The sequence below is a fragment of the Dreissena polymorpha genome, chromosome 3, assembly GCF_020536995.1.
Source record: "Dreissena polymorpha isolate Duluth1 chromosome 3, UMN_Dpol_1.0, whole genome shotgun sequence".
Lineage (NCBI taxonomy): Eukaryota > Metazoa > Mollusca > Bivalvia > Myida > Dreissenidae > Dreissena > Dreissena polymorpha.
Window position 1 is genome coordinate 119,990,664 of NC_068357.1, and position 18,695 is coordinate 120,009,358.

Sequence of the window (18,695 nt, forward strand, 5' to 3'; positions counted from 1 at the left end):
AGTACTTGGTGTCTAAATGGGAGATCGAAAGAACGCTCCCACAGCGGGGATCGAACCCGTGACCTCCCGGTCGCTAGGCGGACACCATATCCATTACACCACGGCGACCTTAGAATGTTTTCATTAAACCATGGATTTGGTGCACGACACATTTTGTTTTTCTCTATGTATGTTTATCAAGAATTCTGCAGATTTCATCTTCAAATTGCTCTACAAAAGTATCTACTTTGTCTGCTGTAATTGAAATCGTTTTGAGGTCGTTAGTAAATGCTGATTGGTCTATGTTTTTAAAATTTCGAAATTTTATTGTTTGACTCAGAGATTACTAGGTCGAGTGTATTTCCCTCTGTGTATGTGTGCTGAAATTAACATGTTGTTCCAAACCGATTGCTACAAGAGAATTCTTAAATTCAGTCACAACACTGTTAGTTTTGTTGAAATGCAAGTTTAAATCTCCAAGAATCATAGGATTTGAATAGTTGGGAACAATTTCCTCCATGAATTCGAAGAAGTTTGTTAAAAATGGATGTTCAGTCCCTAATGATTGTGGTCTGTAAACGCAAATTAAATTAATTGTAATGTTTTTGAGAATCAGTTGCCATATACCATGTTCAAATGTCCGGGTATTACTACTTGACACTTTTCGTACAGTAACCCCAGTCCGATAAGTTAAAGCCACACCGCCGTCTGTTCTATTTGAACGATTTACAGTACTCATTGTGTAACCATTTTGATTTAAGTCTGAGGTATCTGTTTGGTGTTGCTTTTCATCTGAGAACCAGGTCTCTGTGCATACGGCAAAGTCGATTTTTTCTTCTCTCAGATATTGACCAATCAAAACAGCTTTGTTTCTGACAATAGAATGACAGTTCAATGTGTAAGGCAAGATATTTTTTCGTTTAGACCATTTAGTGTATTGCATTTTTGGGGTATGAGAGGTTGTTTAAGTTTGCATCTGAAATGTTTTGTGTGCTGTGTCTTTTCAATGATGTTACAGTAGGAATTTGTGATGATAAACTTTGTAGGTTTTTTAATTTACTCCACTATTTGTACCCATACATGTAACTCTTGATCCCTACCGCCTCGGGTACCTCTATATTTCAAAAGGTTGTATTGCTTTAAAATGGTTAACGTTCCTTTGTTTGGTATTGTATGATTTCTCGATACTTCAGATAAATCCAATAATTGGTCTCTATTATATCTAATCAGACACATTGTGATATGTTAATCCGTTTAGAAAGTGATCACCACAGGTAAAATATTAATCCGTTGAGTAAGTGTTCACCACAGGAAAAATATTAATCCGTTGATAAAACATAGCCAATATATTTACACAGATCAAATTGTTTCTACTAATATTCTAATTAAACATATCTTTTTTAAAGATAAATTAAATATTGCATCCGTCAAACATTAATGAATATCATTGACAAAAATCACATTTTTCCTGTCACTGGTATTCTCAAAATAATCCAAAATATGAGAGCACAAATTTGGCAGCCTACACTTTGGCGCACTACAGTACCAAAATGCGTCATGACTTAGGCGAACGAGATTCTATATTTGAAACGTAAACTAATTTAAATAGACAATATTTATTTTGAAAAAAGCACGTGGATTTTACATCAGATAACAGAATAGGGGGTTTATTTATTAAGTTTATAGAAATTTAAAAATACCAACTTAATGTACGTGCCAACGGTAAAATTATGTTGTTGTTTTTTGTTATAAAACTGCATTTACTTTTGGTATAGCTGAAAACTAACGTATGGATCATTTGGCTAACACAATCGTATGTAATACGTTATAGTATATTTTCCGTAGCCCTGGAACTTTGTAGTATATTTGAGTCAATCCGGGTACTTTTACGTGGTCCGTGAGTCGACAATGACCCATTGAACAATATTATATTATAGTACCACAAAGGGGTATTCTTCTTTGAATATGACCAATTCAGAAATCATATTCAATGACCAGCGATGTTATGTTCTACAATCACGAGAAGCCACTAGGCTGTGCATTATATATGGGTCGTGCTCTGTGAACAAGTGGTTTATGCATGTGCGTAAAGTGTCGACCCAGATTAGCGTGTGCAGTGCGCACAGGCTTATTAGGAACGACACTTTCTACCTTAACTGGATGTTTGCTTAGAAGAGACATTTAGTAAACGAGAAATACCATACAAGCGGAAAGTGTCGTCCCTGATTGGCCTGTGCCCGCTGGACATGCTAACCTGGGACGACACTTTACGCACATGCAAAAAACCATTTTCTATCGTTCAACATAATATTTTCCCGGTAATGTTCACATTATATTAAATATTCTTTTGTCAACAACATCAAGTTACATTTCACTAAATGGTTTGAAAAAGTGCCTATTTCTAAAGAGTCATCTGCTCTCCTGGTTTGATAGACATTAGCGATCGAATCGATACATTTTATGGATATTTCCTTCATTCTATGTATGTCTGCATCATATTGATGCAGTTAATTTAGAAACTACGTTTAATATGAGCTTTTGTGGCGCGAACTATTAATAAGAACTCTGATTTTGTTTAAATCGTACTGACTTAACCCGGTGCTCAAATGGAGCTTGCGGTTGGGCGAAATGGACTTTCTTTAAATTTGAATAACACATATGTTTTATTCAAATTTTCGAAATAAAATATCTTAGACATTTATTTAATACTATAATTAAACAAATCTAACAGAATAAAGCAACGCACACAAAATGATTAAAAGTGTGCGGTTTAATAATGAGACTCTATGGGGAATTGATTTAATGTAAACTCATCTGTATAACTGAATACCTATTTAAACAACAGCCATTATATGTATTATATCCCCTTATATTGACAAAAACATAAATATATATTTTTTACTTCAGCACATCGTATGAGTGCATGTATCCATGCATGTTTATATTCAATTAAAACATGAATGCCGAGATGCGATTCCAAGTGGTGTAATTGTTCTTCTTGGCGTATCACTCAATATAGTATGGTTTCGCAACAAATGGATAATCCTTTCAAACAAGTGAAGTCGCTTGTGTTAAATTGGCTTCAATGTTCGTAATGCCTTTACGTTGCGGTTTGAACTCATGTTGGTCTTTGCAAGAATGATCAATATCATCGCCACATTGCCAATCCGTTCGATTGTCTTTACAAATATACTTGTTTACCATTGTATTCTTGTCTGTCTTTATTTGTCGCAATTTCGAATCCGTGCCACTACTGCTACTCGTTGAATCCGCCTTTGGGCGACGAAGAGAACCATCGTATTGCCCATGTTCTTGTAGTGCAATATGGTTGGCGTCTGTTTCAGTCAATGCGTGATGCAGCGTTGTCGTAAATCGATGTGAAACACCGTAACGTAGTTTGCCTTGTTCCGATTCATAACAGATACAACAGAACAATATTCTCTTCATTATATCCATCAAGCTTCTACTGAACTGTTTACTCATAGCTGTATAAATGATTGGGTTTAAACAACAATTTATAAAGCCACATAAATGTGTTATAAGCATTGTAAAAATGAAGTTTGATTTTCTTATGAAACTGTCCTGCTGCAAGTGACGGATAATACTGACAAGGTAGAAAGGAGTCCACGACGCTATGAATGTCAGGGCAATCACCACCACCATTTTTGAAATCAGGGGATGGTATTTTAAATGTGACACAACTACTTATAAAATGGATCATATTGAAGGAATATTTACTATGTAATTGTTTGTTTAGGGCTGGCAATGCACATTATGAAAATTCCTGGATAACCTTTGAAAATGTCAGATTGGGTGTGAAAATGTGAAGCATATTTCTATATACTAAAATCGTTCAATACAATAGTAACTTACTCTTAGTTTTATAGAATACAACTTAGCACATTTCCGTTAAAGAAGATAGTGAATTTGCCACATTCTATCACTGAACATTACATGGTCCCTATGCATTTCAAATTATGTTTAAAATATTTTTTTTCCGAAAACATCAGGTATCGTTTCAATAAGTCATTAAAACGTGCCTATTTCTAAAGAGTTCATCTTCGCTCCTGGTGTGAAATCTATTAGCGATCGCATCGATACATTTTAATGCGAATACGAACTATTATTTAGTACTCTGCGTTAGTCTTTATCGCACTGACTTAATCCCGTGTTCAAAGGTAGCTTGCGGTTCGGCGAATGGGGACTTTTTTAATTGAATGAAACTTATTTTTATACAAATCTTCGAAATAACAGGTAGCACACTTTTAACTAATACAGTACACACACAATCTAACAGAATTAAGCAACGCAAGCGAAATGATGAAAAGTGTGCGGTTTCATAATGACACTCTATGGCAATTTGATTTAGTGTAAACACATCTGTATACTGAATACTGATTGTAACAAAGTGCCAATACATGTATCATATACGCTTATTTTCGGAAGCACATAAAGTTTATTTTATACGCCAACACGATGCATGATTGGAAGTATATATGCTTGGTTATATATCATTAAAAGATAAATGCCGGCGTATTTTTTTACACGATGCGATCGAAACAGTTGTAATGGTTCTTCTTTGCCCTTCATTTAAAATAGTATGGTTTCGCAACAAATTGATAGTCCTTTCATACACGTGAAGTCGCTTGATCAGCCTTAATTTTCAAAATGCCTTTCCGTTGCGGTTTGAACTCATGTTAGTCATCGCAAGAATGATCAATGCAATCGCCACAGTGTGAATCCAGTCGAGCATCTTCTAAAAAATACTTGTTAACAAGTGTATTATCAACTGTCTTAATATGTCGCACTTCCGGATCCGTTCCACTGCTGCTGCTCTTAGAACCAGCCTTTGGGCTACGAAGGGAACCATTGCATTTCCCATGCTCTTGTAATGCAATATGGTGGGCGTCTGTTTCTGTTAATGTATGATGCAGCGTTGACATATATCGATGTGAAACACCGTAACGCAGTCTACTTTTACCCGATGCATTACAGGTAAAACAATACCATATTCTTTTAAATATATCAATAAAGCTCCTCCTGAACTTTTGACTCATGGCGGTATAAATAATCGGGTTCAAACAACTATTTATTAAGCCGCAGACATGTGTTATTAGCATTGTAAAGATGAAGTTTGATTTTCTCAGGAAACTGTCTTGCTGCAGTTGACTGATAATGTTGACAAGGTAGAAAGGTGTCCAGGACGCTATGAATGTCAGGGCAATCACCACCACCATCTTTGCAACCTGTGGACGGTATATTACATGTGACAGTATTTGTAATAACATGGATTATATGAAATGAATATGTACTTCCGAAATTTTTTGTCTATGGCTCACAATTCGCATGTTGAAAAAGTTTTGATTACCTTTCAAAAAGTCAGATTATGTTCCCATAAGTATGTCCCTTAATCCACATGGCGCCAATTTGCATGTACACGTATTGGCCTAACTAGTATTGCTCTATTGGTCATAGTCGACGCGGTTACTACTTTAATGTACCTCGGCTACTCGTAGTATGCTTAAATGTACGGAAACAATACTTACATGTCCCCTGCCAATCTAGACTGTACCCAAGTTTTTTTCCCACTTCAAACCGATGTCGTTAAACAAGCTACGGAATACGAAACAAAATTCTCTTTGAAAATCCCTTTTTCAACATGCTTTTTTTAGCAGGTGTTTTTATAGTACATATGCTATTTTACAGAATTTTGACAACAATATAGACCTAATTAATTTGAAAAAAGCCGACAACGACAAATTAGCGTTAGAAATCCGTTGTACTTTTCAGCTTTTTCCCGAATCAGCGGTACATTTATGTATTCTTAAGAGTACCCGAGGTACATTTATGAAGTATCCGTGCCGGCAATGACCAATCAAGCACTATCATGCAGATGTAGTTTTACGTGTGGCCGTAGGCGTATCCACAAAAAGCCAGTAAGCATGTTGGAATCAATACGTTTATACATATATACTTGCAGAAACATCATTCATTGTTCAGATATTTTCCCTGACGCCCTACTTTAGAAGTATTTAAAAAAAACAGTTGATTATCATGGTTACATTTTTCTGCAAATGTTATTATTATGTAACTAAATTGTGAAATACTTATTATAATCTGTATATAATATATTGATATATTTAAATAATTGTTTTTATATGCACTTAAATTGTTTGTTTTAAGAATATATCTATATTATATCAAATGAAAAATGGTGATATCAGATTGTGAGTTGTATAAATTCGGGCAAAGGTTATCGTTCGGATAAGACAAAAACATATTGCAATCCAGGTTTGTGAATAAAAAATAATCATATACAAGATATGTATGTTATTAAATGCATCAAATAAAAAAAAGCTACAGTTTCTCAAAAATATATGTAAAGCAGCACATGTATGTACAAAGGTACTTACCTTCCGTTTATTTTCTTCTTGTCGTCTGTTTGCTTCTGATCGAGCAATAGCAGCGCTTTCTGGAAGTATTGGCTTCAGGAGACTGACGGCAATCTTAACACACGTTACCAGGATCATCGCGCTTGGAACTACGTAAATTACACAGAACAAGACCAGGAAATAGCCTTTACGAAACTCGCCGACCCGGGCGATGTCGCCGTGTATTGCAAGATCGATTTCGTTAAAGCGGTCATTACAGATTTCTCTTGAAATGGAGCCGATTTCACTGTGAATAGTAAATGCGTAACTTTTGCTGAAAACGTAAGGTCCGGCTACGATGAATGGTAGTATCCAGGTAACAGCAATTATTTTCTTTGTCCTCGATTTGCTGTTGACCGTCATTGCAGAGAGCGGATGAACTATTGCATTATACCTGAAATAGACACCATTAATAATACAGCATGTATTGCAGAATATATGGAGTCATGCATTATTCAACGTTTACCCAAATGATGTCTACATTGCACAGTCATGTAATATAATTGACACGAACTTATATATATTTAAGACAAAATATTGTTCTATCACCATTTGTTGTCGAATAACTCTCAAGGCTACCCAAATAGTATACCGATTTTCACACGATTCATCTAAAATCCACGCTTCATTTTAAATCGTTTATTTACCCCAAATAGCAATAACTTCTTATTATAAGAACTAACATTGTGTTTCATTTATTAAACTACTGCGAATGACCTAAGCTTAATTGATAGCAATAAAAGATGACAAATATATCATATTAACTTATTCTTTAATGCATGTAGCATGATAGCACATACACCGTAAATAAAATGTAATGTCATGTATGTTTTATGTAATTATTTAAACAACTTTACTTGTAAAATAAATGATGATGTTTTGTTTCAATACTTTCTACACGAAATGTTAGTTTTAAACGCATTGTTTGATTGACTGGTTTCGAGCACATGTGTTGTAATTTACAATTTTCAAGAATTTTTGTTTGAACTATCCAACACAGCAGTCTCCTCCCATAGTTAATGGAAAATAACCAATATCTGATTTCCTTCTTTGCAAATCGAAACCAAGCTGTTATCGTTATTTATATCGTACTTTGTGCAGCTTAACAGTCAACGAATATGTATACACAATATTAAAGGAAAAATATAACGAAATTTCTCAAGTAAATAAACAACGCTTGTTTTGTATTTAAATTCAAACTTGTGTATGCCTAGTTTAATGATTTAATAGCTTGTTCTTTTTTAAATAGTAATAAAAAATGTATGTTAATAGTTATTACAAATATATTTTTATATATAATGTAGAGAGTTCAATTCACGTCAAGTGTACGCATCTTCATAATAATATTAAACAATGTTGTGTAGTTGTTCATTGTTTTTCGTAGCATATGCATAACGTCGTTTCATGAATTATTTATAATACCACAAGGCGCCCGCTGAACGTGTTGATAATAAATGACCAGAAGCTTTAATTGACGAGAGACGCCAAAAAAGGCGTGACAAATTAACAGCGTTTAATGAAACAGGAAATTACACATGAATTAAGTTCACCTTTTGGCAATATAATGACAATTGATCTTTGTACAATCGTATGCCATGTTACTACTGGTGTTTATACGCGCTTTTCTTCCGGCCGACCCTGGTTAAGAATTACGGTAAAGACGTATATTTAAAGACAAACACATGTACCGTCGTTGAAATAGTTTTCACATAACATCAATCAAGCATGCACACGTAAACTATTGTAACACTTTTTTCCCGCGGGACCAATCGTATGTGTAAAACAAATTAATGGAAAAAGATGTTTCAACTATAGATAATTTAAAAATATTGTTATCTAGCGGTTTAATAGTTAAGACCTCCAAACAGAAACGGAAGTTTCCTATTAAAATGCTTCAAGCATACAGTTATTTTACGGTCAAGCAATTAAGACCCTCTAACATATTCAGTTGTTTCAACGTTAGATACTTTAAACATACAGTTACCTATCGGTCAAGTAATTGACGCCAATATTTATTTTGAGGCAAAAATAGACAAATTTGAGAGAATGTTTTAGTGTTTGTTTTCTGACTCAAATCAGGTGTTGATAGTCACGCTTTCGTCAATGTGGCCATTTTATATCAAACCCGGACAAAATTTTACATATTGCGCAAGTTTTTTCGAGAATCGCACAGGGCTACATCCCAATTTTACGGCGTCTTTGGAGTGAGCAACGGGGAGACATTTACTTGTTGGACGGACTTAAAATTTGTTAGAGTACCTATTTAAATTAAATAAGGAGCCGAAAATAGAATATATCACTAAACGATTTTTTTCAACAAATAAACTGCTTTAATACTAAAAAGAATTGTCGCCTTATAAGAAGTCTTCGGGTATTTAAAATGTGGAAGTTATAAGAAGAATAAACGCAAAGCGGCCTATCAACGAACCTGGAACTTTATTAAATACTCAATAGGGGTCAAGTAACAGTAAAGGGCCACACTATGGTGTTAAAAATTTAAAAATTTATTTTATTGGGTATTTGGCGATCCGTAAAACTCGGTAACCCCTCACCCATCAAGGCTTTGAAACGAAGCTTTATGGGGATATTCCGACATGAAAACCCTGTATAATAAAATGGCGCATGTATTGTTATGTTATGATTGGACATTTGTTCTTGTATTAATGTATAGACTAGCAGTGGTGTTCATTAGCCTTATCTAACATGTCTTAACAAGCGCATGAAACGCTGTATACTATGCATTTGTATTTAGTCTGTGAAAACTCGCTTATAATGTAAATGGGGCCAAGTAAAACTAATAATATGAATCTTATATTGGTAAAGACTTTTGCAGATTTCCTATTTTGGTTCGGGATGTTTATTTCGTCCGAAAATGTCTAATAAAGTTGATTCCTAAGTTTTAAATAAAAAATAGTTTATACATGCGGTTAATATTTAGGTGTTTAATACCGATTTCAAGTAATTGTAGTAATTAAGTTTGTGGCAATAATAGTTCAATAAGATGTAGCATTATTACAACATCTAACTTACCTGATCGTGTGTGAGATACTTTAACCGCAGGACAAACATATTTTAGGTTTATTCATAAAGTTTATAACCTACATTTACATATTTTATTTTTCTAATTAACGATTCGAAAGAAATGACTTTTATGAATGTGTTTTTATTTGTCATCAAACATCAATAACATAAAATATGGGACCTCTCTATGGAGATTGCTGCGAGTGTAAGGACGCTGGCAAACACGAACACCGGAAGCAGATAGTAGACGACGGAGCAGAGCCCGTCACTGCGGAATATTTGCCACCGGCAGGGGACGGTGTACTCGAGCAGCTTGAGAGGAATCACGAGGGCCGCCACGAGCAAGTCAGAGACAGCAAGGTTCACGATGTAGTAGTTGGTCACCGTGTGCATGTGAGAGTTGATCCACACCGTCCAGATCACGAGCAGGTTACCTAGCAACGCTAGCACTATTATGAGCATGTACAGAACGATCAAGAGGAGTACAACCGAACTGTTCTGCGTCAGGTCCTTATGGTATTCATCCGGAAATATGCAAACATCCACGTGCAGTAGGTCCTTGTGGTATTCATGTGGAACCATAGACCTATTTCCAAGTGTTATATTGAAGTCCAGATCCATTTTACTACACACAGCCGAAAAAGCTTTTTCAACAAACAAAGGCTGACAAATAAAGAACCGTCCTTTACTAACAATAATAGTTCAATTTCGCTCGTCTGGCAGCTTTCTCACCATTGGTGTTAGATAAATCCAATACTATATGCGATGGCTCCACAAGCGCTGAGAGTTAAGCATAGATGACGAAATCCCTCGATCTCTTGTCAAATCTTGATTAATTTCATATGGTTGCCAAAAAACAATATTTATCGTTTAGCAACCATTGTACATGATACAGATTACTACAATGAGCTAAGTCTAGAGATAATTTTGTCAAATCTTTGCCGATTTAAATGTTTTCGTTGTTATGTCCAAGGGTACACATATAACTGTAGATTGACATATTACTCATGCGTATGTTGTATTTGTTCACTTCCACAATTCGCATGTATTAATTAAGAGGGCCGATACTACTGATCGACATATTATATATTATGTAAGATATAATCGCTATACGCATTACTGCTAAACTTTTATTAACATATAACAGGACGTTAGAACCATCCATTATAAAGAAGTGAAACTCCAGCTGCTGGGGCAGTATTGAATTCTCATTATACACAGTTAGTTGGTCCTTTATTTGCAAGGCAAGTGACCAATTGCCAAAACATCACAAAACAGCACAATACAAAACAACATACGTAAAACATAATTTAATACGGCGGGGGTCATCGCCTTGGAACGGTCAATGCAAAGCATTGGGGGTTTAAACCGGTTTTAGAGCGCTCAAACTCACACTTGGCCCATCAATATTGATGATACATTCAAGTGTAAATAAAATTTAACCTCATAGAATTGTTACTCAAATTAATCAATAATAAAAGACCAGAGCAACAGAGCTACAACGTTTTGAGGAACGATGAAATGAAACTACGAACAAGTATCAACTACATTCCTTCTTTATAGAAAAATATTTAGGAATATAGCATCATAAAGTTAATAATTCAGATCATCATCGCGCAAATACAGGAAGAAGCAGCAATAATGGGTGTTAAAGCTTCATATTTCATTGTTTGGTTGTTTATGTGACTGCAAAAAAAAATAAAAAAATAAATCATACGAGAAACGCCTATCAGAGAGACAATACAATGAACATTGAAAGCTATAAACCCTATGACCTATGCATGTAGATTACAACTGTGAAAGTTGGTCGTATGACTTCTTCGGGGGTGTATACAGATATGAGTAAACGATTCTACATGTCGAATGCACAATAGAACCATTGTCTTGTAAAAACCAGCCACAAGAAACAACTTCACGCTGAATTATGCCATGTGATTTAGAGTGGCGCCCGCGGTGTATATGATATCGATGAAATTGTAAAAATTGAGGTTGACTTTTTGGCATTCAGTCCTGTTTTTATGGTTATGTGTCGTATTATTGTTTGTATTTATTTATTTACGCATATTAAAATTGTGTTATAGACAGACGTCCGTGGTTCCATGTACGATGTGAGTCTAAATGTAGTTTTCATGCAGATTTGTTCATACGACACAAAGACACAATTATGTTCAACAGTGAAAAATGTCCATAATATCACTTTACTGATTCCAAATTTTAAGAGAAGAAAGATATAGTGAATCGAAAACCAACAAACACGTGTGTTTAAGTACGTTAGCATCATATCCTTTCGTTAAAAACGAGTTAATGAAATTGAAAAGTTTACTATAAACATTTTCTTTAACATATTTTAATTTGCGAACACGCTTCAAAACATCTCCATAAAATGATGGATGGGAAATTCCATTAGTTAAATGCCATTTCAAAGTACCATTATATGTTGAAATTAAATCACCATACTTGGAGTGAAATTTAGCGAATTTACTTCTTAGGTTATGATACAAAAAACCTTGTTTTAGCAATTTCTTCGTTAATATAAGATTACGATCTTTAAAATCTTTAATACATGAACATGCTCTGGCATAACGTACCAGCTGCGAAATGTAAATACCATAGGATGGACCTTTAGGGATGTTACCATCTAGTAACAGAAAAATTCACAATTTAAAATTAAAGTCGTCCCGTTTGTCGTATAAACTAGTATTAATCATATTATTATTTATAGTAAGATGTAAGTCTAAATACGCAGCGTCTGTATTGGATTGACACGATCTATTTAGGACTAGTTCGTTAGGATCGATTTTGTGAATATATTGTTTAAAGAATCGATTATCTTAATTAAGTATGTCATCAATGTACCTACTAGTAAGGTTAAAACATTGAATCAAATCTAGTTGTTTAGTTTTAGATAAATCTAACATAAATTCGTTTTCATAACAATATAAAAAAAGATCAGCTATAAGTGGCACACAATTAGTACCCATGGGAACGCCGATAATGTTAAAATACTTTACCATTAAATTCAACAAATAAGTTATCCAGAAGAAAAGTAAGTTCTGCACTAAATTCAAGACAAATCCAAATGATGTAATTATCTTATATCTGATTAGTAAAAAAGCTGTTTAAGTGTTTAAAGCCAGATGTGCACATTTCTCTCTAGCAAATGTTTTTTCAATCAAAGAAACAAGTTTGGATTTAATTAAAGTGTGAGGAAGCATTGTATATAGTGTAGAAAAAAAATATTTATTTGTGATACCTTATATTTTTTCTTTTCAATTTTATCATATATTTCTAAGGAGTTTTTTATTGACCAAAATAGGTTAATATTACTATTTTCATAAACTTTATTACAATATTTAGCGATATGATATCTAATGGCACTCAATGCAGATGTAAGATACACTGATAATTGCTTGGTGGTACAAGACTCTGAATAAAACGACTTTTAATGGCGTTTTATGTAATTTAGGTATCCAGTAAAGTGATGGCAATTTCGTGTCAGCAATGCTAACTATTACATTTAATTTTTTGCATTCGGTAATATGGTCAGTTATAATTTCGTTAGGTTGCTTATTATAATCACAATATGATGTAGTTTGTGAAAGTTCTTGTGAGATAGTTTGAACATAAAACACTCTTCATATTATTATAACGTTATGTCGTTTATTGTGTTGATAGGTTTTATTAAATGCTTGTCAATCAAGTGTAGTTGCCGGTTTTTTTATATATATTTTTGTTTAAAGAAAGTCGCTTATAAGCAAAAATTCTAGTTTAGGCGGAAAGTGTCGTCCATGATTAGCTTGTGCGAACTGCACCAGCTAATAAAAGTTCTGCCCATATATATCCAACAAACAATTCTATTACTATTCCGTATAGTTCAAGTACTCTCAAACATGAGAATACTGCTTTAATGTTAGTATTATACATTTAGTCCGAGCAAAACATTTATCCGGGTAAGTACAAATTATTATTATTATGAATACTATTGTTCATATGGTGACCAATGTATGGTAAAACAAGTAATATATTGCATATAGTGTTGTCATTTATAAGCGTCATCGCAATTTTACTTAAAACATAACCATACATATGTTAGTATAGATATACTATCGATGTTCATACAAATATTATTCCATAATTGGACGATAGTTGTATTTATTGTTGAAATTAAACGTCACACAACTTTGTATAATACTAATAATATTTACGTTATAAACAGTGCGTAATTATATTGTGTACTTGTGCGATTGGCTTACTTGATGTGTTTTGAATTATAAGTTGACAACTTATGATAAATATTGATATCGGATGAGAATGATATCTGCACAGACAACCGGGGGCTTGGCGAGGTTTTCCTGTCGCTATTCATCCGATACAATACCTTATACAATACTCCTTATGTTAGTACACATTCCTGTACATTCGTTTTAAAACCTTTGTTTAAAGAAATACATGTAACAAAAACGCAAATATTATGCAATTTACGTCTTAATCAGATATGTTTATAAATAAAGTATAGCATTATGGTATTGAGCCCATTTAAGTCAATAAACAAGAACATTAAAGCGTGACATTCTTACTCGTCGTCAGAAAAACATTTTACAAATGATATAAATCAATAACATTGTCTTATACCATACGCATTATGCTGTATAGATGAACAGTTGAGAAATATAAAATACAAACACTTTATAACACACGTTAAACAAGGATAGATGGATTCTAAGATACCACAGACAGAGGATATATAAAAAGTGAGTCTTTTATTGACATTTTACGACAACAAATGACGCGCTAAATATTAATACCCAGACACTTATCTTTGAGAATGTTTCGATGATTATATGGGTGAGAAATACAACGTTCAGGTGTTGCAATCTGACTTAGTTTCGAATTTGTGACGTGGGTTTGTATTGTAATTTCAGGAACACGAAATAAATTACATTGACATTATCATTACACGCAGAATAATTACATAGTGAGGCATTGCCGAAATATATCAATTGCCTAGGGTATTGAGAAGCTATGACTAAGTCGCCTGTCGAAAGTTATGGAAATTAATGGCTACAAGCAGTAAACACAAGTGAGGCAATGCCGAAATATATCAATTGTCTAGGGTATTGAGAAGCTATGACTAAGTCGCCTGTCGAAAGTTATGGAAATTAATGGCTACAAGCAGTAAACACAATTGTGTAGTATAATAAGAGTGTTTACTTTGTTTCCAACACAATAAAATACCAGCCACAACTATTGAAACTTGGAGTATCGCAGATGATTATAGTGGGTTTTAGATGACACAATACGATTAAAAGCATGTAGTTTAATATTCCCATTACGTTTTTTACAAGTAATGGTTAAGATGGCGATTGATGAACTTTAAGATTGTGTAAGTATAACAATAATTTGTATTGCCTGAAGAAGATGCTTATTTTCTTGTAAGACCTGTTTAACTAATGGTATTTCGCATGCATGAATGCTTGCTTAGCCGTTGTTGTTTAACAGAGATCATTTGAACTACCGGGTATTGTCATATAAGCATTGTTTTTTTATCCCAAAAAGCAAGCAGGTGTTATTGCGTCGTTGTCACGGACGCTTCATTATAAATAAAAGTGCAATATGGAATATAACTACACACGTTCGTTCTCTATGGGTATTGATCTAGCGTGAGTTTTGATTGATCGACTCGTGGAATTTTTCAATAACAGCTTAAGGGTTAGGCACTCCGTTTTTATTTAACTGTATTGGTAGCAAGCTATGGTTGTGATTGAATGCGCTTTGTAATTATTTAATAAGGAAACCGCATATATATTAATTATACATAGTAGTTTTAACTGTACATGACTTTTTTTCTGTGTTTTTGTTTGATTCCACGTCACTTCCATTACGGAATATTAAGTAATTAATACACAAAACACAAAATTTTTATGTGATTTTAATGCAAGTATCATTCGAGTATACAGTGATGAGCAGACACGTATCTATCAATAAATTCATCATTGCAAGTCTTTAAGAAATATATTAAAAGTTTTTGATATCACTATATTCGTATATCACAATGATGTAAATACTTAAAGCGTATAGACGAGCGACATTCATGTAATCAATATGTCTACTTATTATGCGAGATACGTTTCTTGACTGAGTGATTTATTCCCTTAATCGGATATATATTTCTATCAATCAGCTTAAAACGACCGTAATGAATATATCTGCGTCATTTTGGCAAATTGTATCGGGAAGCTTAATAAATGTATAGCATTTATTTGAATGGGTTGCTTCCCTATGTATAATACTTAAACACGTGTTTATTGATCCAAGGATGCCAATGAGAGACTAATTAACGGCAGCGAATCACACGATGGTATGGGTGCTTCTGAAGGAATCAATATATACAGCAATTTTTTTTTTAAAGAAATGGTCACTTTTGATATAATTATCGTCTAAATCGAGTTTTAAGAAGTTTATGTGCTTTTTAGGCATAAAGCACAGGTGGGGTGCTTGTGGCTATAATATTAATTAGTAAAACATCATTTTGAATGAACAATGGTCAAATTATAACAAACAATGAGCTTCTTTGAAACAATCACTTTCAAATATACATATAACAAGGTATTCAACTCAAAATTACCCGAAAACAAGGTACATCGCTTTGAACTGCCATATCTTCGTCATGTATGCAGCGATTTCAATAAACTCGATCTTTTTTAACGCAGAAATAAATTATTTCTGGAAGTGTACATATCTTTTAATATTTTTACAAATTTTAAGAAAAAATCCGATACACAACTCGTGTGACCTACTTGTCATCGATCAGATACGAATAAATGATGTTATTACTAATTAATATCATAGCCACACGCTAACCATCTGTGGGCGAATTTTGTGATGGATCTTTTCTCTACACCAAGATTGAAGAATGTTTTTGTGACCCTGAGATACTTATTATCTATCAAGAGTTGAGGAGAGGAAAGTTGATTCTAAGGGAAACATTTCAACATCGAGTTATTTGACGGGAGAGTGTTTCTGAGGGACGTATTTTAAACGGTGATTTATTTAGGAGATTGGTCATTCTGAGGGATTTTAAGATGTTGTTATTGCAGTTGAAGGGTTAATTTTAATATGAATTCTAAAAGAAATATTGTGCTTTCAATGACTACTTTTCTACAGTGGTGGGTGTATCTGATGTATCTTCGGGGCTCAGTAATTTACAGATGAGCTTGGTGCTTCCTGTTCTAAGGAACATATTTTATAAAGCGAGATATGAATTATGAATTTATGCAACCAGTTTTAATAGGAAAGAGGAGCTACGGACGGACTGTAGCTTGCCTCAAGTAAAACAATAGCTATGTTTAATAAGAATATATCATCCGCTCATATTTCTGAAGTTTCATTCTTAATAGTTAGAGAACAACACACGACAGAGATGGGCCGGGCGTCTATAGTCGGACCGCTGCCGACATAAAGATTATTCGTCTTGTTCTTTGATTATAGAAGTCCGTCCCAGCGTGCTTTCGTTAATATAGTCCTACTTTGCCCATTTACAACAATTTATTACATAATTAATGCCCCGTACTTTTATTCGTTTGATAACGCAATGTATGAAGTTTCTCGTGACATGTTATTTTTGTCACGAAAAACACTAGTTGGAGCTAGCCGCATTGGATTTTAGGGAAATCAATTCGGCAGGGTGGTTTATTTAAAAGTTAATATATGAATATATGGAAGAACAGAACATGGAATGGGGTATTTATGTAATTTAATTGTCATAAGCATCGGGTCAAAGTCGTTACTAAGGCTCGATTGGTCTGTGTCGGCTCGGGAACATGTAAGTAGTACCCGAACCGACAATGACCAATCAAGCGTTACTAAGGCATGCGTGTCGTTTTCTTACTGTTTCGATGGTTCCTTAAAAAACTCAAATAGTGACATCAATCTTATCTACAGAACAGTTCAAGTTGCAATCGATATTTTAATTACACTTATCTGCCCTACGTTTATTATCAGTAATATTGATTATTGATTTATGACTTAATTGTACTTTTCACTGTTAGCTAAGACTGAATGTCGACGCCATTTTATTTGGTTCACGTCGCGCCATCCGATGATTTTCAAATACTAAAAATCGGGTATACTAGTAGGCAGCTAGATTCTTAAAACAGCCCGCTCGTGACGTTATTTTGCATCAATGGATTGCCATGATAAGTCATATGTACCGGTACTATTTTATCTGATTTTTTGTATTCGAGTCTGATATACTACGCCAATTGTTGTCTTCTAATAAAATAGACAATATCATTCAACGCTGTTTGCTTTCCTAACCAACACACAGACCTTTATTCGACATTTTATTAAATCGTCATCTGACACTGAAAATGTCAAGAGAGATAAGCAATCATATACGTATTATCAAACTGATGTTTGAATGCAACCATTATCATCCTTAGAAATATAAATATCTAAAAAACAGCACTTTCCTTAGAAAAAAATATTTAAATTTAATTGTTTGATGAAAACTATTAATTTCTCTGAGGAAATGTATTAGCTCTTTTTCGGAATGGTCAAATGAAAATGTCATTAATATTTAAAATTTCTCGGTTAATATAAAGAAGTGAAACTCCAGCTGCTGGAGCAGTATTAAATTCTTATTATAAACAATTAAGTGGGCATTTATTTAAGGCAAGTGACCGATCGCCAAAACAGTACAAAACAACACAAAACAGCACAATACAAAACAACATAAACAAATATAAGAATAAAACTAGGGTCACCGCCTTGGAACGGTCAATGCAAAGCATTGGGGTTTTAAACCGGTTTTAGAGCGCTCAACCTCACACTTGGCCAAGCAATATTCATGATACATTTAAGTGTGAATAAAAATTAACCTCATAGCATTGTAACTCAAATTAAACAATTATTAAAGGGAATTAAAACGTATTCAATTTAATTACCATTTAATTACTCAATGGTAGGAAAGATACCAGAGCAAGAGCCTTTTTGAGGAACGATGAAATAAAACTACGAACAAGTGTCAACTACATTCCTTCTTTATAGAAAAAGATTTAAAATATATAGCGTCATGAAGTTAACCTTTCAAATCATCATCGCGTAAATACAGGAAGAAGCAGAAATCATGGGTGTAAAAGGTCCATATTACATAGCTTGGTTGTTTTATGTTGGCGTGAAAAGAGAAATAATATCGTATGACGTAATTGACAAGCGAAGACACGATGACGTGAACCAAATCCAGGGGCAGTGCTGTAACATAAA

At 33.9% G+C, this 18,695-nt stretch overlaps 1 protein-coding gene across 1 annotated transcript; it reads right to left on the minus strand.

Annotated features, from left to right (window-relative positions):
* Window positions 1-4,676: 4,676 nt before the first annotated feature.
* Window positions 4,677-10,052, minus strand: LOC127872547 (allatostatin-A receptor-like). Its single transcript, XM_052415873.1, has 3 exons — window positions 9,613-10,052; window positions 6,393-6,804; window positions 4,677-5,225 (listed from the first exon to the last, which is right to left on the minus strand). Exons 1-3 carry the CDS (start codon window positions 10,050-10,052, stop codon window positions 4,677-4,679), a joined length of 1,401 nt encoding a protein of 466 aa, XP_052271833.1.
* Window positions 10,053-18,695: the final 8,643 nt, after the last annotated feature.